The sequence below is a fragment of the Ornithorhynchus anatinus genome, chromosome 20 (assembly GCF_004115215.2).
Source record: "Ornithorhynchus anatinus isolate Pmale09 chromosome 20, mOrnAna1.pri.v4, whole genome shotgun sequence".
NCBI lineage: Eukaryota > Metazoa > Chordata > Mammalia > Monotremata > Ornithorhynchidae > Ornithorhynchus > Ornithorhynchus anatinus.
Window position 1 is genome coordinate 25,422,320 of NC_041747.1, and position 18,243 is coordinate 25,440,562.

Below are 18,243 nucleotides of genomic sequence, written 5' to 3' on the forward strand. Positions count from 1 at the left end.
TTAAAGAGGGGGTTCAGAGTAGCTGAGAAGTGGGGCCCAGGGGCCAAAAAAGGAGGTTCAAAGTAGGCCGGGCAAAAACCACTAAGAAAATGGTAGAGGGAGTAGCCAGGAAGGGGTGCAGATTGGTGGATAAAGAGAAGAGAAAGCTGAACTCTTGGGGTGCTCTCCCACTTTCTGTGGGTTTCAGCTAATATGCTAATAGTTGCCTCCACATGTCCTCGTGAGATAGATCAGCAGAGACGAAACCTTACCAATGTATCATAAGCAGTTTTTTTTTGCTTCAGCTCCCCATGCATTTTCCTTTGAAATAAGGTGAAAAAACGAAAAGCCCTTGGGCTCTGAATATATAGAGACTCTTCATGACCTTTCCAAAAATATTCATCTGGCACTGATCGAGACAAGGAAAATTCCAGGTCCACAGATAGTTTAGAAAATGAAAACAGAGTGGTGATGGGAATCTACAACCTCGACTTCAGTTTTTCTGATCATGGATATTGAAGTTATAGAAAAGCAATTAATTTTCATGGCCTTGATAGCATACGTGTTTAAAAACGTGCTCAGAACTCAGTAGATGTCCTTCAGTGTTAAGAACAAAGGAGAATATCAGCCTATCATTTCACCAGTAGCTTTTGAAATAATATGCCATTTTTAAGCACCCAAAGAAATAAAACTACATCTCTTTTAAATCCAAGATGTTCCAATTTTAGGACTACTGAGTAGCACTAAATCCTTTTACACGAAGATTACTCCTGTGACTTAAACTCACTTTACGTCGCTCCTGTGGAAATGGATTTTTACATGACTCAAGTGGAAAGCAGACTGCGTATTTAATTCTGAGATATTCCTTAGGCTGGAAAAAAAAAAAGAACCCTCTGTTGGAGTGCATCATGTTTATTTTATAGTAACTCTACAGCAGAACAATTTAGCATGTGAAGTTGAAACTCAAACAGCTTTATACAAAAAGATACGTGCTACTTTCCAACTGCCTGTGTACTCAGGAAAACAGAACGAGACTTCCCAGTTTCGTTAATCAGCTTCATAAATATTTTGCCACAACAAATAAAGAGTTTACATGCTCATACATGTCTATTTTGTTTTAGCCTGGTGTATTTATTTAGAGTGTGGTCTGTGTGCCTTTGCAGTTCATCAATGTGCTTATCTAAAAGCTTTTCAAATTCTTTGGCTCGATTCTCTTCCTCCAGAAGGAAATGCTGGGCTGCTGAGGGAGCAGGGGATGACATATCTGAGGGAGACTGAACCAGAAAATTCCACGTCAGTAGAGAAAATCAGTCGACCAATCAATCGCACTTGTTGAGAACCTGCTGTGATGATGGTGATGATGACGGTATTTATTAAGTGCTTACTAGGTGTCAAGCACTGCTCTAAGCGCTGGGGTAGATACGAGCTAATTAGATCGGACACGATCCCATATGGGGCACACAGTCTTAATCCCCATTTTACAGATGAGGGAACTGAGGCACAGAGAAGTGAAGTGACTTGCCTAAGGTCACACAGCAGACAAGTGGCGGAGCTGGCATTCGAACTCAGATCCTTCTAACTCCCAGGCCCACGCTGCATCGACTAGGTCACAGAGAACTTGGCTGGGTGCTTCAGAGAGTCCACTGGGATAGTAGGCGAGGAGCTTACAGTCTAACAGGGGAGACAGGACGATGGTCTTTTAGGTGACACACTTCTTTCCTGACACTGAGCTTTAATGGAGCCTCCATCTTGGCACTGTATCTCCCACAGTGAAATATAGCCTCTTCTCGGGTGAAACCTAGCAGTTTCTGATACTCCACATCATTAGTCTTAATAGCCCAGCACTAGGCCGTACAGATTGTGGGGGGAATTCTACATAGGCAGAATGTAATCTTAAATAGAAAAACCTCCTCATTCATCCATCACTTATCAGCAAATCCAATGAGTCTCATGAAAAAATTGGCAATCCTAAACCACTGTTAAGTAGAGACTTAATCGGAGGGCTGCGGGGGAAAGTTTAAAGTCTATTACTGTACTCACACTTTGCAAAACACATCAGGAGAGCTCACATGCTTGTGCTCTATGGATGCCTAAAGCTGACTACCAGTGGGCATGGACTAAAACCCTGCAGGACTTGGCTTGGTTTAAGATTTCCTGCTTTGTGTGTCTCTCTGGGGTCATGGCTCGGTGGAAAGAGTCCGGGCTTCGGAGTCAGACGTCATGGGTTCCACTCCCGGCTCTGCCACTTGTCAGCTGTGTGACTGTGGGCAAGTCACTTAACTTCTCTGGGCCTCAGTTACCTCATCTGTAAAATGGGGATTAACTGTGAGCCTCACGTGGGACAACCTGATTACCCTGTATCTACCCCAGCACTTAGAACGGTGCTCTGCACATAGAAAGCTCTTAACTAATACCAACATTATTAATCGGTCAATCATTGGTACTTATTGAGCAGCTACTCGGGAAAGAACACCGTACTAAGCGCGTGTGACTTAGCCTTCCTGGTTGGAGGGTTTGAGGCTGGGGGAGGGGGCTCTCGTTGCTGCGACTGGGATGCGAAGCCCATTAAATATTACAGGCACCAGCCCCCCTCTTCTCTTCCCCACCCCAACAATGGAGAGAAGTTCTTCAAGCCTTTGAGGCTTCGGGGATCAGTCTGCAAAAAAATGATCACCCTATCAAACTAAAGATGAGGATCCCATCCCTTCTACAGGATTTTTACAGGCAGGAATGTTACATTTTCCAAGATCTTGGCTCGGCTCCTTTCTCTTGCGGTTTCTGGGTTTTCCCCTGCAATTTAACTAAGAACGGAAGCTTGTGAATCATTTGGAAGATGATACGGACTATTGATTGGCTCAATCACATTGTTTGGGTGCATTTGTGTTTTTGTGGTGATTAATTTCTGAAACTCTGGGTTGCTGGAGCCCAGCTTGAATCCGGAGAGGAGAATTGTCCGCCAGGATGGAGGAGACCAGACCCTCGAGATGCCTGTGATGCCAGGCTGTGGTAGGCTGGTACAATGCCATTTTGCGGAGGTTCACCCAATTCCACTTCATTCTAATCCTGGCTCCGCCAACTGTCTGCTGTGGGAGTGACCTTGGGTAAGTCACCTAACTTCTCCGTGCCTCAGTTCCCTCATCTGCAAAAATGGGGGTTACGACTGAGACCTATGTGGGACAGGGACTGTGTCCAACCTGATGATTTCCAACCAGAGTTCAGTACAGGGTCTGGCAAATAGTAAGTGCTTAACAAATACTATGAAAAAAAAAGAGCGTAGAGTGCATCTCTGGGGTGGCCAATTGTTCTAGAGACATTGTACTCCCCTCCTTGGTTCCTGTAATCCCCGGTGCCACTACTGAGTCACCGAACTCGGAGGCAGAAGCTGTGGTGGAAGGTGAAAATAAAAATACCGGACATGAAGGTGCCTGGTGCTATATCGGTACCTGACAGGGAACAGATTAGCTGCCTATGCTTTCAAGCCTCACTAAGTTTTCTACATCAACAATTTTGGAGATCGGTAGACAACTCTTAAATCAGGGGCTGCAGAAACCACTCCTCCCCAACTTGCCCAAGATTCATCTGCCAGAAAATACCATGCTAATTTTCCCTTCACAATTGTTGACACCCCTATCGGTTTATGCTTTATTTGGAACTCGGTTCTAAACAAACACGTTTGATTAAATGGCAATTTTCGAGGCACTGGGAAAATGATTCTTTTCAGTGCTTTGGGTGTTTTCAGAATCATGCTGATTTTCCAAATTGATGATTTATTGTGAAGGTAAATGTAAGAACAAGAAATGCAAGTTTTATGCCTTCAGGTCTATATTTGTGTTGGGACTCTTTTTTTTCCAGATGTGATTAAAACTATGTATCAGCTGTGAAAAAAGTAGACCTTTAGTTTCTTTTAAAAAAGTGATAAAAAATATTTATGGGAATGGCCTCTTTGGTCTGGACAGGATTATAGCTGTGCTCTCTGCAATGGACATTTAATGAAAGTTCGTGTGGAGAATGTGACTCCAGGTATTTGACCAGTTCTGTCTATCCAGGAGGCCAGGGAAAAGGTTAACCTAGAGTTGAGGTCCTCTGGCGTGCAAGCCGGATTTGAGCAAGGCTTCCCATTCTGGCTTGGAATTGCTGTTGGTCACACAAAAAATGCTTCCCTCCCCCACTTTTTTGTTATGGTATTTGTTTAGCACTTACTCTGTCCCAGGCACTGTACTAAGCGCTGAGGTAAACACAAGATAATCAGGCTGGACACTGTTCTTGTCTCACATGGGGCTCACAGTTTGAATTCCCATTTTACAGATCAGGTAACAGAAGGAACAGAAGTTAAGCGACTCACCCAAGGTCACACAGACAAGTGGTGGAGTCTGGATTAGAACCCAAGTCCTTCTGACTCCTTGGGGCATGCCTTATCCACTAGGCAATCCCGCTTCCTTGGGAGAGTTTCCATCAGACTGCAAGTTTCCCTCTTAAGAAGATTTTTCCGAGTTCACCCTTAGCTTTTCCTTTTTTCCCCTATCATCTCTTCTAGTTGAACTCAGTTTGCTTTCATCTGGGAGCAAGGTTAAGTGCTAGGAAAGACATGGAGGGGGTTTAAAAGCTTGATGATTGAAATAATCATGTTTTCTTTTTATAGGACAAGTCTTCGGAGAAGCTGCGATCTTCTCCCCTGGGGCCGCAGGCTTCCCTTTCGGATGATCGCATCCGGAAAGGAAAATTTGGTAAATTTCGATTCTGGCTAAAGCCGTGGACTCCAAGACTCATCTTCTGGCTCCAGGATGTTTCTCCGTTCCCCGCACCCCCACGACCCTCCCCAGCTCAGATCGGTCCACAGGGATCTCCACATCAGATCAACCAATTCATCAATCGATGATGTTCACTGATCACTTATTTGGTGCAGAGCACTGTACTAAGTGCTTGAGAGAGCACGCTAGAGTTGGTAGACATGATCCCTGCCTACAAGAAGCTTACGATTTATGAGTGAGCTCATTTCAGTGCCTGGCAGAATATCCCAAACTGCCAAGAAAATTCAGGTCTCTTGAACTTTAGTGTGCTCATTTTGGGGCCAGCCTCTATGGGGCAACTATCAGGAATGCTGGTTATTGGCTTGTCAGGGTACAGTGTGGCTGAATTCTGGTTGCTTAGGAGGTGGTCATGGGGGTCTTTTAAGGTTGCACTTAGGTGGCTGTTGGTTATTATGGGGCTCCTTTAACCACTTCTGGAGGGGGAATGGAGGAGCGATGCATGGAATGTTTTCTTATTTACTCATACTCAGGGTTTTGGGGGCTTTCCTTTCTGCAGCAGGGACCTGTTTTGGACATCCTACTGAAGAAAGAGAAGAGGAGCTGGACTAGGGCTCCTTTGAGATCCTGTCAAATTGGAGCCTCCTCTGACTTTATCATTTTTGTATTAAACACTTGTATTCCATGGAGAGGTATTGTAAAAGTCACTAAATAATATATCAAAGACATTTTGAATGTTATAAATATTGCAGGTGGATGTGATACGTTGAGAAATGCTATTCATTTTCTAACCCACCAGAAAAAGAAACCTTCCTAAACCCAAAATTCACAACGCATAACCCTGAAAAACAAACATTACAGAAAAAGGGCTAACATCCACAATTCTTTTCCCCCCTCGTCTGGGAGTAGAATGTAGATGTTTTCCTGTTTTTTCTTTTTTGGCATTTTTTTAAAACAAATACAGATCAGTAAATAGCTAGGGCAGTTATGGATGAAGAAACACAATTCCCACTCACAAGACGATGCCTGAAAAATTGGTGAGGAAGAAATGTGAAAGGACCAAGCGGTCAAAGGGGGCTGCGGTGAGACTGCTTTGTCAGCATACCACAAACCCAAGAGTGATCCCTCATTTGGGCAAGATCGCTGCTATTTACTGGTCACCTTCAGAGTTAGAGGTGGGACTGGCAGATGCTCTGGCTTCCCCTCCAGTCCCCTCCCTCAGCCCTCCCCTGAGTCCCTCAATCTATAGTTGTGATCTGGGGAACAAAAGGCCCCAATTAGCAGGGCACTGGCTAATTCAAGAGCCTAATGTGTCCGATTAAAAATGGATCTCACTCTACCGGCGGTGTTTACACAGTGCTTACTGCATACCTAGAAAGGGGATGGGGTGTAAGCAAGATCTTCAGCTGGGACCCGACGCCGGTTCCACGTGGGGTGCGCAATCTAGAGTGTCGGGAGCTTAGCCCGATTTTACAGATGGGGAAAGGGGTGCAGAGAGGTTGTGACCTTTACTCGAGATCCACCCCAGCAGTCAGCGCCAGGGTGGGGCGCCCGGATTCTCAAATCCCTTCAGGCAGCACTTTGAATTTCCTGCTGGAGGTAGCCAGGGATCCCATCACTGAATTTCACCCTGCCTTTAAGTGGGGAAGTTGGGGAAGTTGAGTGAGGGAGGAGACGAAACCACCTACTCACCTGGGAAAAGATTTCATTTTCCCTGAAGGAAGGGCTTTCTCTATTAGGCACGTCTTTGACAGGAAGCAGCCTGCTGTGCTGGAGAGGAAACATCTTGTGGGGCGATGGCGAGTCTCTTCCTCTGCTTGGTTCATCTTCTGGGTTGGGCCTATAGGAGAAGGAAATGCTGTCATCACCAGGGATTTCCCTTCTTGGACTGTGAAGCCCTGACCATCCCGGCTCTAAAGACTCCAGCTCATCGTTGCTAAATTGGGGATGGGAGAGAATCCCCCAACGCCTGAAGGGAGAGAAGCAGGGGTGGAAGACCTGTCCTCTCCTCCCCTTCCCCTTCCCCTAAACCCCCTAGCCCTTGAAGGAGCAGATCTGGGCACAGCCACACCAACTGAGGCTGCAGGATGTGCTAATGGTCCATTAGCATTAACTAATTGCCCCATTAGGGGATTAGCGATGGTTAAAGGGAGTGATGTTCAAGGCATCCTATGCTCTCAGAATGATGAATTCCTGCTGGGCTGGGAGAGGGGGCATGGGAGGAGCCAGAATGGGCATCCTTACTGGGTGCCACGTTGTCATACGAAAGATGGGGACCCCACAAAATTCATTAGCCCCCAGCCCAAAGAGGGATCAACACAGCCCTGCTGCTTTCTATGTGATAATACCACACCATGAGGGTAAAGGTTACATTCTCTCCTTGGGGTAGCACCTCTTCATAATGCCTTATGGGAAACAAATGCTGCAATTACAAAGTACTAACAATATATTCCTCCATTCGGTACATTTGGAAACTTAATTCCAGCATGAACAACGCGATTCTTCTTATAATCTACAATTTGAGCGGGATATAATATATCCCCCCATATTAATATTTGCCTTTCTGGCAACTCACAAAAGCCATCATTTTCATCATCACAGAGATACAGAATTTAACTTTTAGAGGCGGGCCTAGTAGCTCTGTTTGGCTTTTTGGCATTTTCCCTTCGTACCTGTCTGAGTTGTTATTCGAGACTCCGTTCGATAAAGACCGCTGCTTTTTGGTAGTTCTCTATTAGATCCACTCTTTCCAGAAGCATGCTCTCAATCTGGTTGACGTCTTTAACCTAACTGACTTCCAAATCGAGATGTGCTATCTCCCTGATTCTCAGAGAACAGTTTTGTCTTGCCATGTCAGGGCCATTTTAATGGAAAGGATCATCGACATAAGCCTCCATGAGCCCACCGTCCCCTCCTGTATCCACCACCTCCTCCTGCTTCCTCTCCTTGCTCCTACCTTCTCTGAAACTACTGCTTGTGGCTAAAAAGATCCCTGGTCTTTGGGGAGCAGAGGATTTAGGGGGATGATGAGAAAGGAGGGATAAGAATGTGAGCCTTTTTTCCCAGGTGTGGGCCCAGGACAGCCTTATAATCTGCCTCTAAGCCACATCTGCCTACATTTTGGGTGAAGGGCAGGGTGACTATTAGCACCTAAATATAGAAGGCTGGGCTGAAGAGTAAACACTCAGAAAGTCCCATTTTAACACTCTGACCTTTGGACAACTAATGCACTCTAAAAGCCTGCATTAAAGGCCTTCGTGATAACAGCCAGGAGGGTCTGTTCTTTTCCAGCAGCAACTCTCTTTTCGTTCAAAGTCACGGCCATGCTGTGTTGCTATGGATAAAGCAAATACCTTTTTGAGCAGCTATTTCTCGACAACCGTTCAGCTCTAATCAAAATAGTCAAAGACCTTGGAAACAGGTGAAAAACCCACTTGCTTTTACCGGTGCTTCAAATCCCCAGTAAGTGTCAATTGGCCATTCACTAAGCTTTTGGAGGTAATTTAGCACAGTCGGTATATTGGGCGATTATTTTCTGCCTTAACAAAAGAGCATATTTATATGTGTGCTTCTTTTTTATTATGCAAACATTTTCAAATCTCTGCCTGCAAATAGCAATAACAGTTAAGCGAGGCATCTGTAAATTACTACATAAAAAACCTAACACAACATGTTTTCCATTTTTGCTTATCTAGAAATTTATCTTTTTTTACCCATTCTACAAAACCATAATTACCATGGAAACGGAACGGCAAATTAAACTGAAATAACATGGTTTTATGATGCACACAAATAAAACAAAACACTCCCCACAATTCAAGTAAAATCACAACAATTGTATGGCACATCTGCCTATAATCTCTGGCTGAATCTTTTAATTGGAGTTACGAAGTGATCATTGGATTTTACACACTAGCCTTCTTCCCACTATAAACTCAGAGTGATAACATGATTTAAGGGAAAGGAGAAATCAGTTAATCCATCAGTGGTATTTATTGAGCGCTTACTGTAGGCAGAGCACTTTCCTATGCACTCGGGAGAGTACAATATAACAGAGTTGGTAGACGTGTTCCCTGCCCACGATGAGCTTACGATGTAGATAACTGTAGATTTTTGCAAAATGAAAAGAATTCTTCCCTTTTAAACCACTGCATTACAAACAGAATTGCAATAGTCATTCAGATTCAATATAAGGAATAAAATGGCACATACATCAGCTGTAAAAGGCCACGTCCCACAAAAATGGGCACCACGCTCTTTTGACAAGATTATCACTGCCCACTCCTTTTTCAAATGCACAAGTCCTCCACCTCCCATTATCAAGGCACTGGTCCCCAGTTGTCTTACTCAGATGTGACTTATTTGGATTGGTTTTCAGTTTTGTTTTGTTTTTGTGGTCTATGTCAAAATAAAAAACTGCAAAAAACATGGAGACGACAGACGACAGCTTAACCACCCACGATTCTGCAAAGTGTCCTTTTGGCAGGTGGTTTTTGAGTACTAGACTTTCTGCTCTACGTTTGCCATCAATTTTCAGTGGGTGCACACAGTATCTCTCATTCGTGATTAAAACAGTGTTCTCACTGGGCAGGGGTGTAGCATACAGAGAAATATATGTTGGTCACCTTAGCCAGCAGCAGACGGGGAACTAGAACCCAAGTATCCCTGATTTCCAGAAGCTTCCCATTGGGCCAACATCAGAGCGAGTGCTTAGTAAGTGCTCTGCACATAATCAGTCCTCAATAAATAGCTTCGACTGAGTGATAAGCACCATTAGCTGCTGGTTGACTGAATAACATTCTCACTTGTCAAGCTATTTGCACCTCTTCCACTTTTCTGACTCCCCAGTTCAGCACAAACCCAATATAATTCTGGATTTTGCCTCCTTTAAAATCTCACTAAATCAATTGCAATCTTCAGTACAAAATGATGAGGTGTACATGGAAACCCGCAAGACTCCGATGGTTGCTTGGGCTCTGTGGATGTCCGTTCTCGTACGGTGAGAGATTGATCATCAGGGAAGGCCTCCTGGAGGAGGTACGTTTCCAGAAGAAAGCTGAGGTTGGGAAGGGCAGTGGTCTGCCAGAGGTGAAGGGGGAAGGAGAACCAGGCAGGAGGGAGGGTGTGAACATGACGATGACGGCGAGAGAGATGAGCAGGTTGGCTTGAGAGGAGCAAAGCGGGTGAGCTCGGGTGGCTTATTAGAGAAGCTAGGGTAAGTAGAAGGGAAAGAAGTAGCTGAGGAAGTGCCTTAAAGTGAAAGGTCAGGAGTTTCTGCTTGATGTGGAGAGGAATGAGTAACCATCAGAGGGGCTCTGAAAAGTGGGGAGACAAGTGCAGAAAGAGGATTTAGAAAAACGATTCAGGCAGCAGAGTGAAATATGGACTGGAGATGTATGCCTTCTACTCATTCAATACCCTTCCACAAACAACCAAATTCCACAATACTTTTATTTTGAAGAATAATGATCCCCACTGAGCGCTTTTTTGTTCAAACTATATGACCCCATTTGGAATAATGACCGTTGAGATGGATTCAGAGATGTCAACTTTCAAAGATTTAATTAAGAAAAAAAAATGTTCATGTTTGATTAGTCAGATGAATTCAAAAGAAAAACACCACACCCTATAGCTTGTCTAGAAAGGACTGTGAAAACCAGACAAGGAAATTCCGACAGTAATTGCACCCCTGTGTCCAGTACCCTAGCAAATGTCATTGTGGTAAACCTAGCAATGCACTAAGGCTTTCCCTAGTTCCTGAAATTGAAAACCTAATAAATGAGAATAGATCCAAAGTAATCTGTAAAATTATAATTCTTTTGCATATCTCACTTTGGCCTCAGGTTATCCTAAAATGCTTAACGAGTGAGAATAACTAACATCGATTGTAGGCACTTCAGTGCTTCAAACAAGAAAACATCAAAAATTGATTTAAAAAATTACATTATGCCCAAAGAGTAGATCAAGGATTATTTAATATTATATAAACTTCCCTAGATTTAAAAAGTAGTGAGTGCTTAGCACTTGGGACAACAGCCTCTCAAACCTCCTTAGAATGTTTTATTAATAAGACATTTGGTTAAAGGCTAAATTCCTTCTCTCACAGAAGGTTTAAAGAAGCCAATGATGAAGAAAAGACTGTATTTATATCAGCATTTTTCTCCCTTCTCTGTTTACTGGGGATGACTGCCTCTTAATACTAAACCCAAATGAGGTGAAGGAAGGGGGAACATACAATTCCTTTTTCACAGGCGAAAGTGATTTCAGGGACATAGCTACAGTACAGTTTGCTGCTGGAGAGTTCAGAATTTCCTTGTAACACAAGCATTTTCCCCTTAAAACGGGGGCTTTTACACGATAATAATTTATTCAGTATATTTGAAAATGCTGTTTCTTTTAAAAATCAGGTCACTGAAGAACACTGAAATCAGACAAGGCATTAAAACAGATTTAATGAAACTTCCGACAAATGAAACTGGCAGGCCACAAAGCTCTGCGGCTGGGACTGTAGTTCAAACTGCTTATTAAGATAATCTCCTGCTGAGCATTTTACCTCTCCTGTTGGTTTCTATATCCCCCACTGTCTTGTTTCAGTAGGCAGTCTTAACTCATTCTCTACTGCAAGGCAAAGAGGAAAGAACAATCTAAACAGCAAAAATGAAAGAGGGTTTTGGGTTGTTGTTTTTTCCCCCTCCAGAACACAAAAGCCATCATTTTCTTTCAGGTAACTATTCTTTGTAGAATAGTTTCACAGTATTTTCACAGCAGTTTTCAACTGAGATTCTTAAAGCCATTACAAAACAAGTATCAGTTTAATTTTATAAATGGGTAAATCATCAGACCACCGCACAGTGCTTTGCCGACAGAAGACTTTGAATGCCACTGACAAATGAGGGATTCAGGGTTTCCCACTGGCTGTCTCCCACTGAGCTCTCTGCTCTCTTCTCCCGCTACACCCCAGCTCACACTCTTCATACTTCCCAAGCTAACCATGCTGTGTCTCTCCCACCACCAACCCATCGATCATGCCTGTCCCCAAGCCTCGAGCTTCCTCCCCCCACCAAATCCACCCATCAAACATCCCAAACTTCGGAAATAGTCATCTTCTCCAAGAGACACTCTCTAAGTAACCTCCATCTTCCTGGTCATTCTACCCCATCCATCTCCTTAAATACTCAAGTGTCCATCTGTTTATTATTCATTCATTTATTTGTTTGCTTTTCTATCGTACAGATCTATGCTCTTACCTATTTCTCTATTAAAATGTTTAGCAATTTGCATCCGCTTGTCTTCCCCTTTAGGTTTTAAGCTCTTTTAAGGCAGGGACAGGGTGTTTTACTTCCCTTTTATTTGCCCAAGATCTTAAATTCAGTAACCACCCACAGTAAGGCTTTGATTAATACACCTGATGATGATGAAGGTAAAGATTAAATGAATCAGTTCTAGAAAAAAACTTATACCCAGGTTTTTGCTCATCTCAACCATCAGAAGATAGTCTATTTATACAAAAATATCTTGTATAAATCTATGTATACATATATACATATTTATATATTATATATGCATTTATAATATACCCTTTGCTTTCTAAGATGATGCCCTAGACATTCAGATCCTACTCTAGGAACTAAATGCTCTACTGAAAATAAGTATGCTAGTCAAGCATATATTTCTTGAGGATCACTGACAAAGTGAAAAGATTGATCTTTTTAGCTCTTAAGAAAATCAGATCAAAATGGAAAAAAAAAACAGTGCTTCACTTGCTTAGAGCCAGTCAATTCCCAGGTGTATCTTCAAACTGCTCTTTTCCCCTAGATATCCCCACCTGTTCCTTGCTCTCGTCAAATACCATTCTGTTTCTGATTATTCTTACACTTTCCGAGGTTTTTCAGAATTCAATTTGTGGGTGTTATTTTTAAATGACTGAAGGAACTGTATAGAAAACCTCTGGAACCTCCCATAAAGAGCTAAAATATCCTCAAAATGCACTGGTCTTACCAACTTATTTTCTCTGTCTTGTATATCAATGAGAGTCTAGTCAGTGCACTTCCTTGGAAAGCACTGATAAGATTATCCGGAAGGTAATCAGAAAGTTACATTAGACTCTGAGTGCCATTTTATAACTGGCATTTAGAATATTTAATTATGTTATTAAGTGCCATATCCAGGAGGAAATATCCCTAGCTTTCTGGGCCAAGTATGCTGAAGCTACTAATCTGGGTTAGGATGGGATAAATCGAGGCTGGTGGCTCGTATCTCTTTCAGAGCATAGTCCTCTGATGTTGGCTAATAACAACCCCAAACCCAACCAACCCTCTTTCTCACTGACCTAGCAGGGGTCAGGTGTAGTCAGGTGAGCTTACACATGGGAACCAAAAGCTGTAAATCTATGGGTATCACCATAAAGCTTCAAATTATATTTTCTTCAAAAATCTTCCCCAAAAGATCACATCTAATAGCATTACTTGGGCAGCGTGGCTCAGTGGAAAGAGCACGGGCTTAGGAGTCAGAGGTCATGGGTTCGAATCCCGGCTTCGCCACCTGTCAGCTGTGTGACTTGGGGCAAGTCACTTGACTTCTTGGTGCCTCAGTTACCTCATCTGTAAAATGGGGATTAAAACTGTGAACCCCATGTGGGACAACCTGATCACCTTGTATCCCCCAGCGCTTAGAACAGTGCTCTGCACATAGTAAGTGCTTAACAAATACCACTATTATTATTATTATTATTAAGAACAGATTTCTTTCTTTGTAGATGAAAATTTGAACACTTTTCCCCCAACTGTATGCAAACTGTATTTTTAAATTTCTCTTGTAGAAAACAAAGGTTAATTCATGAAAGCTAGTCCTTTTCCCCGAATTTGAAACCCAAATTAATATCTTCGTGCAAATGAATAGAGAAGTAGCATGGCATAGTGGAGAAAGCACGGGCCTGGGAGTCAGAAGGTCATGAGTTCTAATCCTGGCCTTGCCACTTGTCTGTCGTGTGACCTCGGGCAAGTCACTTCACTTCTCTGTGCCTTAGTACCCTTATCTGTAAAATAGGGATTGAGACTGGGAGCCCCATTTGGCACAGGGACTATGTCCAACCCGATTAGCTTGTGTCCACCCCAGCCCTTAGTGAAATGCCTGGCACACAGTAAGTGCTCAACAAATACTATTATTGTTATATTACTATAATAATAATATAAAGCAATTTGAGATTCTTGAAAATGCCCAACCAATGTTCCTCTTCAGAAATGCATGAAATGATCAATCAATTTTATTTATAAGGACTTACTTTATGCAGAGCACTGTACTAAGTGCTTGGGAGAGTACAGTGTTGCAATAAAATAGAAACATTGCCTGCCTACAATGAGTTTATAGTCTAGAGGGATGCACTAAGCAGCACAGTGCAAGTCTGATAGTAGCCTTGAATCTTCCAAGGACCTAGTACTGAGCTTGGCATACAGCGAGTGATCATTTAAATGCCATTGGTTGATTGAGTAGTCAAAGATGATTCAATAGGCCAAGCAGGTCAAGAATATTGTGTGGAAGAGCACTGTATTTCCTGTTCAAACCTACCACCTAACATCAGGATTCTTCTCTGGACTGAAAGCTCGTTGTGAGCCGGAAATGCGTCTGTTATACCGCTATCCTCTCCCAAGTGTTTATTACAGTGCTCTGCACGCAGTAAATGCTCAGTAAACATGACTGAGTGATTGAAAATGCAACCGATTGATTTCTCCCAACTTCCTGAGGCCATCAAAATGGCTAAAAGAGGGATAGTTTCACTAATGCAAATTTTGAGTGGAAGCTTATTGAGAATCACTGAGTATCTGGGTAGGGTCTTCTCAATGTGGGGAAGGACTGAGGGAGTTGTGATATTTAATGGCAGAAGCGAATAAAAGAAAGGAGATGGAAATATTCATTTTGTTTAAAAAAACCCTAGCATGCTGTAGCTCCTACATAGGCAGGTTTGGTTTGCAAAAGACGTTTGGGTAGTAGGTGAGTGCAATTTTGGTCATTTTACTCTTCTAGGAACTCATTCCTTTGGATGTATCACGTGTGTTTGTGTTTCTGTGTGTATCTGTGAGTGTGTATGAGTTAAACTCCCTTAGACCGTAAGGCTGTTGTGGGCAGGGAACGTATCTACCAACTCTGTTATATTGTACTGTCCAAGGCATTTAGTATGGTGTGCTGCACACAGTTAGTGCTCAATATATACAATTGGTTGATTGATTAAACCACTCCAGTTGTGTAGGGTGTAACTAGACTTTTGACTGTAAGCTCGTTATACACAAGGAAAATGTGTCTGTGTATTGTTGTACTCTCCCAAGCACTTAGTTCAGTGCTTTACACACAGTATGTGCTCTATAAATACAATTGGATGAACCAACTCTGGCATCCATCTGCCAGGGCTGAGGGGGCTTGGGGAGCTGTAGGCCACCCTAGTAAGGAAAAAGGGAAAAACAATCAACTAACTACATTCATTATTATTATTCTGAGAAAGAAGGAAAGTCACTCGATGAGTTTAGAGGACGTAGGTGACGGACAAAATCTTGAATGCCTAGAGCATCTAGCCAAATGCAATAAAGAGGCTGCAGATAGTAATGTTTAATGCTCTGTTTAATATTTTATTTCCTTATTCAGCATGTTGACCCAGAAATGGTAAATGAGGTGATCTATATGAAAGACACCCAGAACAGCAAATATGCTAATAAAATGCCTGTAGAAGCACTTGAAAAGCTGGTACCATCCGAGCTTAAAGCATCAACATGAAGCTTTGTGCTTACTAAATTGAGTCGTCTCTCTAAAAATGTTTTTTAATGGTAAGCTTACTTTTTTTCTGAATTTGAATTCATGCTGGCTTTGTTGATAGTAATGCCAATGCTATTGAGAAAGCAGCTTTCCAAGTCTCTCTGTATGGATGGAGTTAGAAATAAAGCATGAATTTTGATTGGAAATTAACTGCTCAGAAATTAAACAGGAAGAATATAAAGGCCTGTGGAGGATACAACAGACGGCCAAGCTATGAAATACGACTCTAAGCTCTTTGTGGGCAGGGACTCTCCCAGCCACTTAGTACAGTGCTCTGCACACAGTAAGCACTCAAAAAAATACCACTTATTGATCAGTCGATCTGAATTCTCTGGAAAAGTTTCACTGTTGCTTTGCGCTTGAAAGATTTCTTTAGTGTGAGGGTTTTTCAGACTTTTCTAGAAAATCCCTCCAGGCTAGGTAGTTTTCCTTCCCTCCCTTTTAAAAATACTACAAAGTTGTTGGGTCATGTTAATTTTTATAGGTCTGCTATAATTTTATCACTTGATGATACACATTTCTGGCAGGAACAAAATAACCTAATCATTCTGTTTTGCTTTATGGCACAGAAACTACTTTCTCACTAAACATTTTCATTTTGAATTGATAATAAATGAAATGAATAATAATGATGACGATAATAGATGGTGAGCATCTTCCTTTTGTACCTTGGAAAGGGAATGTGCATGTTATATTATTATGCTCTATTCTCCCAAGTGCTTAATACAGTGCTCTGCACACAGTAAGCACTCAATAAATGCGACTGGTTGATTAAATATGCTTACCAGCTATTCTTCGCCTCCACTGAGGACAGAATGAAAAGAAATGGGTCTACATTACAGATTAAGATTAGGAGAGAAAAGAGAATAAATATCCCAATAGTAAGGGCTGCTAAGAATTGAAATGAGATTCCAATTACATGACAGAATCTCCTTCCCTGCAGGTTTTATAGAAAAAGAGAGAATTCTTTCACACCGTTGGATAAAGTGCATTCTCACTTAACAGGCAGGCACTGGAAAGATGTATTCCTTGAGAAGTTCTTTCCGGCTCTCTGAGGCTACACACCAAATGGTCTACTTTCGTAGGCTCTAAATCCAGGAAATGGGGCCGGGATAGCTATGTGGACAATTAAGCTACTGCTTTTTACCAACATTTCTGACATGTACACTATTTGTACTTTCAGATTTTATTTATTTTGCAGTGATCCAGTCTTAGCAATGTATTTACTGTAGGACGCTGAGCCTTCCCCTCCCCTCTGGCCTTTTATGAAGAGCTCCCACTTTATGAAGAATGAATGGGTATCACCTTCAGAAACATCTCCTATTCTGCCTTCTGATATTCCTCAAATAAGAGAAGCAGCATGGCCTAGTGGATAGAGCATGGGCCTGGGAGTCAGAGAGACCTGGGTTCTAATTCCGACTCTTCTGCGTGACCTTGGACAAGACACTAAACTTCTCTGGGCTTCAGTTCCCTCATCTGTAAAATAGGGTTTAAGACCACGAGCCCCATGTGGGACAAGGGTTGTGCCCAACCTGATTAGCTTCTATCTATCCTAGAGCTTAGAACAGTGTCTGGCACATAATAAGCACTTAACAAATACCATAAAAAATTTTAAAAGCAAAAAACAAAAGATTACAGACTGAACTTTTTTCATTTTTATGATATATGTTAAGTGCTTAGTATGTGCATTAGACTTGATGTCTCTACTACTAACATTTTTTTGGAACAAAATAAAAATATCGGAGAAGATGATGTCAAAGCCATTCATGAAATTCTTTCCAAGTTAATCACTTAAAGAAGAGGTAATGATTGTTTGTGAAAAGGTGCGTGTTCTTTTGCAACTGAAACGCATACCTGTCTTCGTTTGTTATCATCTTTATTTGGTTTGGGTTGGTGTGTTTCACTGTGTCTTCATGCGTTTCTGGCTCAGTCCATTCTGATTGCCTGTCTTCCTGAAGTTTAGCAAGACTTTTTCGTAGCATTCGGTTCTCGTTTTCCAATTTGTTTATTGTAGTTATGTACAGTGCCTGTTCCATGTTACAGGTGTTCATGTTCTGTATAGAAAAAACAGACCATGATTGGATGAATCATGCCTAATAAACAACGCACAATTTCTGCAGAATCTGTCAGGCATGTTGGAAGGTAACTGTCTGTCTGCAATGGGCACATGACCTGTACTATTCTGACCTCAAGTCTGCAGGAAGAGAGGTGTTAAGACACGGGTTCCACTTCTGTCACTTTCTTTCCCGTTTCCTATGCTTCCTCGCACCCTTCCACATCTACCCGCTACAATCTTTTGGTTTCAAATGGGTGAAAGCTTGCCCGGACTAAATTTATGGCCGTCCTGAAATCATGGGACATAAACAAGCGATGGGCAGACTTGTCACTCTGTCCATACTCTTCCGTGATAATTGGTTTTGTGAGTCTCAACACGTGTGCAAGAGGAAACAAGTGAACATACCTTAAAGACTGTTGCCATCTCCGGTTGAAGTAGAGTGAGCCCTAAATATAGCCCCAACACCCTTGAGGGATGGGCGTCGGGCTTTCATTGGCTGTCATCCTTCCGTGGCCTTTTCTGTAGGGCTAGTGGAGAGTCACTCTGCCTGGCAGAAATGGTATTTTCCAACCTTATACATAATTACCCTTCTCTCTACCTCACTGCCATAAAGGAAGACATACTCTCTGCTCAGGACAGAGATGGTGAAGATGATGAGTGCCA

The 18,243-nt window shown here is 42.4% G+C and overlaps 1 protein-coding gene across 10 annotated transcripts in view; it reads right to left on the reverse strand.

Moving 5' to 3' along the window:
• Positions 1 to 611: 611 nt before the first annotated feature.
• DEUP1 (deuterosome assembly protein 1) overlaps positions 612 to 18,243 on the reverse strand; it is a 62,236-nt gene continuing 44,604 nt past the window's right edge. For 9 of the 10 annotated variants that reach the window (XM_039914956.1, XM_039914953.1, XM_039914954.1 and 6 more), the window contains 3 exons: positions 17,379 to 17,578; positions 6,417 to 6,564; positions 876 to 1,253 (listed from right to left, as the gene is read on the reverse strand). In XM_039914956.1, the coding sequence (XP_039770890.1) occupies positions 1,077 to 1,253; positions 6,417 to 6,564; positions 17,379 to 17,578 (525 nt within the window). In that variant the 3' untranslated portion in view covers positions 876 to 1,076. Of the gene's footprint in view, positions 851 to 875; positions 1,254 to 6,416; positions 6,565 to 17,378; positions 17,579 to 18,243 lie in introns of those variants that run through there. The other variant, XM_039914951.1, reaches the window with a different exon arrangement.